Source organism: Artibeus jamaicensis, unplaced genomic scaffold (assembly GCF_021234435.1).
Source record: "Artibeus jamaicensis isolate MK-2021 breed Jamaican fruit bat unplaced genomic scaffold, CSHL_Jam_final contig_233, whole genome shotgun sequence".
Lineage (NCBI taxonomy): Eukaryota > Metazoa > Chordata > Mammalia > Chiroptera > Phyllostomidae > Artibeus > Artibeus jamaicensis.
In genome coordinates this window covers 44,386,499-44,393,272 of record NW_026521486.1, presented here as the reverse complement: position 1 = coordinate 44,393,272, position 6,774 = coordinate 44,386,499, and the positions used below count along the sequence as shown (strand labels likewise).

The 6,774-nt window shown below is 36.9% G+C and overlaps 1 protein-coding gene across 6 annotated transcripts in view; it reads left to right on the top strand.

Moving 5' to 3' along the window:
- The first annotated feature begins 32 nt into the window (after positions 1-32).
- PUS7L (pseudouridine synthase 7 like) overlaps positions 33-6,774 on the top strand; it is a 68,831-nt gene continuing 62,089 nt past the window's right edge. Inside the window, exons 1-3 of one of the 6 annotated variants that reach the window (XM_053661734.1) lie at positions 33-91; positions 1,455-2,380; positions 6,010-6,169. In XM_053661734.1, coding sequence (XP_053517709.1) covers positions 1,471-2,380; positions 6,010-6,169 — 1,070 coding nt within the window. In that variant the 5' untranslated portion in view covers positions 33-91; positions 1,455-1,470. The other 5 variants (XM_037162316.2, XM_037162320.2, XM_037162317.2 and 2 more) reach the window with 5 other exon arrangements.

Here is a 6,774-nt window from a genome sequence, read left to right as displayed (position 1 = left end):
CCCGTCGGTCCCGCCCTCCAGTTCCATTTAGAGCCTGCAGGCAACTCCACACTCTGAAAAATTCCAGCTCTCGCGTGAGGCGCTACTTTAAGTAGGAGTCTGTCCCTTTAAAACCTTTCTGTCGGCGGCTACTTATTTGGTCTTCCGGCATGCGCACAGCGTTGCGCAGGGGAGCGCCGTCACCTGGGCGCGTGGTGGACCGGGTCGGGGCTCTGGCGAGGACTCGGGTGTGTGTGTGGGGGGCGGTGCAGTGATTGGCATTGGAGCCCCAACGCTTTACTCGCAAGAGGAGACGATGCGGGCTAATACCGCGCTTTAGGACGGGCGGCTGTGGGGGAGGTAGAAGAAAGTGGAGATGCCGGTAGTGTCCGGTGGTACTCTTGGACGACTGCGGGCCACGCAGCCGCAGGCTTTAGGTCTGTGGCCTGGTGAAATAAGCAGAAAGTAGGAGTGTGCTTCGCGGACCTTTGATGATTAGTGAAGTAAGAGCATGAGGCAAAAGGCGCCACCTTCTTCCGTTTTTAACATCTGGCCAGAATCTGCCCTCTACCAGCAATTCCCCTACCTTGTGTCAAACTACCCTCCCTCTGTCCACCCTGCACCCTCTGGAGCATAACCGTTGCTAAGGAACACTGCGCGTGGGCTACTCGGCTGTCCTCTAGCTTAGATCCACTACTTTAGTAAGATGCTTTATTGTAATTCTCTTGGAAATTCTGCCCCAGTTCTGCTAGCTTTTTCCCTTTTACTGGGCAAAGTATAATATTATTCTTTTTAAGGCCAGTTCTACAACTGTGCTCTCGATTACGTTGGTTTTCAACTCCTCTAACTCTTCATCATTTATCTTGCCCAGTGCCGTCAGTCATCTTACTAAAACATCTTTTTGGATTGTGCCATTTTCCTTCAGTGGCCATCCACTGACCAGTCGATGGATTCTAAGTCCTTGACAGAGCACTAAGTGTCTTACATAGTTTGTTACTAATCCAGCTCTATCTTCCAGAGCTGTACTAGAAAATGTTTTCTCCTACTGCCGAGTCTCTGGGCTGTTCAGTTTTCTCTAACGCATTGCATATTTTGTTTGTACATTACTTATGATACGACTTGGCCTCATTTCTATTGCTGCACAATTTTGAGGACTTAGAAGGCCACTTCTTGTATTACGCTTTTACTGATTCATCATAGGCAGAAGCAATCTCTTCTTTCTTCCTCTTCACTCTTACAGCTCTTATTTTTACTGGTTGTTTCATTTATTCGACAATCACTGTTGATTGCTTGCCTACAACGTGCTTGACAGTTTTCTAGATGTGAACTAGTCAGTGAATAAAGCTGATAAGTTTCTTGCCGTCATGGACGAAAGTGAGGAAGAGAAGTAAATTCTGCAAACATTTTTTCGGGGGGAAGGAGTTAGCTACAACTTCTCTTTCTGTTAACTGACTGCCTTTTTGTTTCTTTTGTAGGCATTGCTATTTAAGAATGGAAGAGGATCCAGATTTTCAAATAAGGTTTAGTTCTTTGTGTTTCATTACTGATCATGTTGGATTTCATGGCACTATAAAAAGTTCACCAAATGACTTTGTTGTTATTGAGATTGATGAGCAGGGACAGTTAGTTAATCAAGCCATTGATGAACCTATTTACAAAAGTAGTAAAGTACTACCTGAGCCAAATAATATTGCCAAAAAAACAAAAACAGGTTTTCAAAATTTATCCTTTAAAGAGGGAAGCAAGGAGAAAGTCAGTACTTTGGTCTGGTACTCTGATGATGACCAGAATTGTCAGTCTGGTTCAGAAAAGGAAGATACTATCAGTGATGGAATTTCCAAAGATGAAGAAGAAAAAGTTTATTCATTAGGCTCTTTGTTAAATGAAAATACTAATGAATTACTGAATCAGTTTGCCTGCGATATAAAAGAGAAATGGAATTCTAAAAGTGAGCTAAGTGGACCATCTCCTGAATTCTCTGTAGGCAGAATCCTTGATAAAAAACAGAGGGCTGTTTTGCATAGTGCTATTAGGCAGAAATTTCCTTTTTTAATAACTGTAGGAAAAAACACTGAAATTGTTGTAAAACCAAATCTTGAGTATAAAGAACTCTGTCACTTGGTGTCTGAAGAAGAAGCATTTGACTTTTTTAAATACTTGGATGCAAAAAAAGAAAATTCCAAATTTACCTTTAAACCAGATGGAAGCAAAGACCACAGAAAAGCTGTACACCATTTTGTGAACAAAAAGTTTGGAAATCTTGTGGAAACCAAATCTTTTTCTGAAGCTAATTACAGTGCTGGTAATCCAAATACAGTGATAACAGTAAGATTTCGTGAAAAAGCACACAACCACAGGAAGAGGTCTGTTGAATGCCAGGAAAGAAAAGTTATATATACAGGTAATTAAATAAATCATTAACCGTTTTCTTGGATAAACTTATTTAAAATTGTGATCCAGTGAGAAATCAGTGAAAGCTGAATAATTCAAATGAACAGACTTGTCCAGAAGAATATTGGAATAAATAATATGGGTCTTTTTTAATGGACAATCAAGACTTTCAAATTACACTGATTGTAAAAATTAACCTTATTGGGGACAGTGTGGTTAACAGAGACGTTTATAGTTAACAGTTACAAATATGTAAGGTTTAAGTAGTTATTTTGTCTTTATATTTTTTGGAGGTAAATCTTGAGATCATATTTTGAAAGTTAATTCAAATGAACTATTTGCAGATAAGCAGAATATGTTTGCCATGCTTGGGAAAGTGAAGAGAATACCTTGTATTCTAAAATAGTTGAAACTCACTACCCTGAAAACTTATAGGGAACTTCTTCCTTTGGCTCTGTCAGCCTTTTAGAAAAGAGGTTCTCAAGTGTTAGCATGCAATAAAATTACCAAAAGTTCTTAAAACAGATTTCAGAAACCTGTTCTCAGAGTTTGGACCTTGGAGCTGTGTGGGTTTTGCTTTACATTATGACTTTAGTTCATAGAAAGATTTATAAATTTGTTAATATCTTTAAGACTTAGTTTCCACAAATGTAAAAAAATGGAGAGAATAATACCATGGGCAAGTTACTTAACAATTCATAACTTTTGGTTGTACTTTAAAAATGGGGTAATAGTAAAGTGTAATTCACAATGATATTCTAAGGTTCAGAGGACATAATGAGTGAAAATGTTTGATACATGATAGTTACTCAAATGTTGATGTCTTTCTGTCTGGTTGTGTGACTTGTCTTTTCCATGAAAGCTGCTAGTATAGGACTTGACACCTGATGCATGCAATAAAAGTTAACAGATAAATCCATTTAGAAGGAAAAACAAAACTAGCTTTACATGTAGAGGAAAGAATTGCTTATAGTGATTTAAGCATCTGTATCTAGATTTTATACTACTTATTGTTCTAAAAGCATCAATTTGAGTTAATGAACTAAAAAATTGTGGAAACTTTTTATTGTGTGTTTATATTAGTTTTTATTATAACTATGAGTAACTGGGGGGCATATGTTAAAGGGAGGAGTCGATGGTTCACCAGAGGATACTATGAAGATACCAGTATACCTACAAGTCTAAGAACAAAGAAAAAGATGTAAACTTGGCCTAGCCCAAATTTTGCTTAGGCTAACCTTTTGTAACAACAAAAGTAGCTCACAGACTGGGAATAATAATAAAAATTCCTTAATAAGTAGACCCATCAAAAATAAAATAGAACACTTTTTAAAAACTTGTAAAATATATAGGACATATAATTTACCATTTTAACCATTTTTTTGTTCTTCCTGATCAGGTTTTTTAAAAATTTTTATTTTATTGATTATGCCATTACAGTTGTTCTATACCCCCCCTTCATTCCCCTCCACCCTGCACCCCCCACCCCTACCATTCCCCCCCTTTAGTTTATGACCATGTGTCTCAAGTTCTTTGGATTCTATATTTCCCATACTATTCTTGCCCTCCCCCTATCTATTTTCTACCTACCATCTATGCTACTTATTTTCTGTACCTTCTCCCCCCTTCTCCTCCCACTCCCCTGTTGCTAACCCTCCATGAGATCTTCATTTCTATGGTTCCTCTCCTGATCTAGCTGTCCTTTTAGTTTGCTTTTGTTTTAGATGTGGTTGTTAATACCTGTGTGTTTGCTCTCCTTTCACTGTTCATCTTTTTTATCTTCTTTTTCTTAGATAAGTCCCTTTACCATTTCATATAATAAGGGCTTGGTGATGATGAACTTCTTGAATTTGGCCTTACCTGAGAAGCACCTTATCTGTCCTTCCATTCTAAATGAAAGCTTTGCTGGATAGAGCAATCTTGGTTGTAGGTCTTTGGATTTCATGACTTGGAATACTTCTTTCCAGTGCCTTCTTGCCTGTAAGGTGTCTTTTGAGAAATCAGCTGACAGTCTGATGGGAACTCCTTTGTAGGTGACTGTCCCCTTAGCTCTTGCTGCTTCTAGGATTCTCTCCTTCATTTTAATCTTGGGTAATGTAATAATGATGTGCTTTGGTGTGTTCCTTCTTGGGTCCAACTTCTTTGGGACTCTCTGAGCTTCCATTTGTCTGCTAATTCCATCTCTGTCAATTCTGGGTATATTTTTCTTGACTGTCCTTTATTCGGGTATGAGTCATATTTTTGTGCTACTTTGCATGTCTATTAATGTTTTTTTGAGGTGAATCATTGGGAGTTCCTTTTTGAGTGTCTTGATTTTGTTGTCTTCTTTTTAAGAGTGTTGAACTTTGCTTAGCAGGTATGAAGTGATTTGCAGCTACATTTGAAGATTCAAGTTTTAGTACAGGAGGTATAGAGTAAACTTTATACCAAGCCTGTCATATAGTTCTACTGTTATATCATGATCTTTCTGTGGTTTATACTGAATGCCCTTGATATGTGCCACACCCTATATTCAAGGATAGGTGCATATATACATACATTTTACATCTTTCTACTTTCTGAGTCATTTTTATATTCAATGCTCATTTTTCTTAGAGCACTCAGAAGCCCTTGTATCTTGCTGATGACAAATACAACAATTGAACAAAATATAAATTATTCTGCAAGAAAATTTGAATTTTGAGTTTATGATTTGGGTGGAGAGAGCAGTACTTGAAGTATCTTATATGTAAATATGGTGAACTGAGGATTGCGGTATTTTGTCAGGCTCTAGAAGGTTATATAAGTCAACACATTGTTTTTTTTCTTTTTTGTTTTTGTGGGCTTGGTCCTCCTCCCCACCTCCACAGTTTCCCTCCCACCCTCTCTCTCATCCAACAGATGTTTTAAACGTCTGCCATGAAGCAAGCAACATTTTAATCACTGGCTTGCTGGCCTGGAACTCCCAGTCTGTGGGGTGGACACACTGCAAAGAGATAAATTGTAATACATGGTGTTAAGTGTACCACATGGAGACATGCAAGATAAAGGGATTAATTCCTCGTGAAGTTCATTTACTCATTGATTCAACAAATATTTAAATATTTACTATGTGTTAGGCTGAGGATATAGTAGTCAATAAAAGAAACACAATCCCTGCTTTGGGAACATTCAGCCTTGGGAACCTGCAAAGAATTTGAGAGAGGACTACTGGTGGTGTTGGATTGTGAAGAACTAATAGAAGTTTGGCAAATAAAATGGAAGGAACACATATTTTAGATGGAGACTCAAATGTGCAAAAGTGCAAAACTGTGAAAGTCTCTAGTCCATCCAAGGATTATAAGAAATTCCCTGTGTGGAGATCACAGGCTATATGACCGAAATGGCATACCTGGGACTGAAAAGGGAGATGGGGCCTGATGTGAATGCCCAGTTAAGGAATTTGGGTTTTTTTCCCTTTAAACCCCAATGTTAATTGGCTTTTAATGAGCCAGTTAATATTTTGAAAATGACAGCTGAAATCTGTGATTTTGTATTTTGATTGAACAATACTTATTTAAATTAATACTTTGATTCATTATATTAATATGTTAGTCTGCTCAGAATGTACTTGATGTATGATAGCTGGTTTTTTGTAACTGGGGATAATTTTTATTTCAGCCTTCACCCTGCGGAAAGAGAATGTAGAAATGTTTGAAGCAGTTGGTTTTTTGGCTGTCAAACTTGGTGTGATACCTTCGGATTTTAGTTATGCTGGTGTTAAAGACAAGAAAGCCATCACCTATCAAGCAATGGTTGTTAGAAAAGTGACTCCAGAGAGGTAATAAGACATTACTTGATAAGAGGCAACTTTTCTTTCTTATTGCGTCAGATAAGTAAATATAAGATTAAGCTCAGAATAATGCTAAAAGCACGTTAACCTCATTAATATTAATTTGTTGAGTACAGGCTTACTGACCAGCACATTCTGTATTGACAATATAATTATCTTCTATGCAGTTATGTCTTAAATTTACATTGTAAATATAGGTGAGTTTAGCATAGAAACTTTGAGAAGTGGCTGATTTTAAATGATCAAAATTGTCTCTAAACATCCTATTTTATATTCAGATGTGCATTTATATTCAGGACAGTGTCTTACAAATTTTTTTCTAGTTACTATAATGCTTTTATACTTTTATTTTTGTGCTTCCTTATATTTAAAATAAATCTTTGTTAAATAGAAAGTAAAGTACTCAACTTTAGCCTCCCTTCAGCTTAATCAGTTTTCAAAAGTATTTTTTATAATTATAAAAGAAATACATATTTATTAGAGATTTAGAAAATAGAAAAAAATGCTGTGTAAAACAGAAATTAAAAGTCACTGATAATTCCAGTACTCAGAAAGATCCACAATAATATTTTGATGTACTTCCTTCTATAATT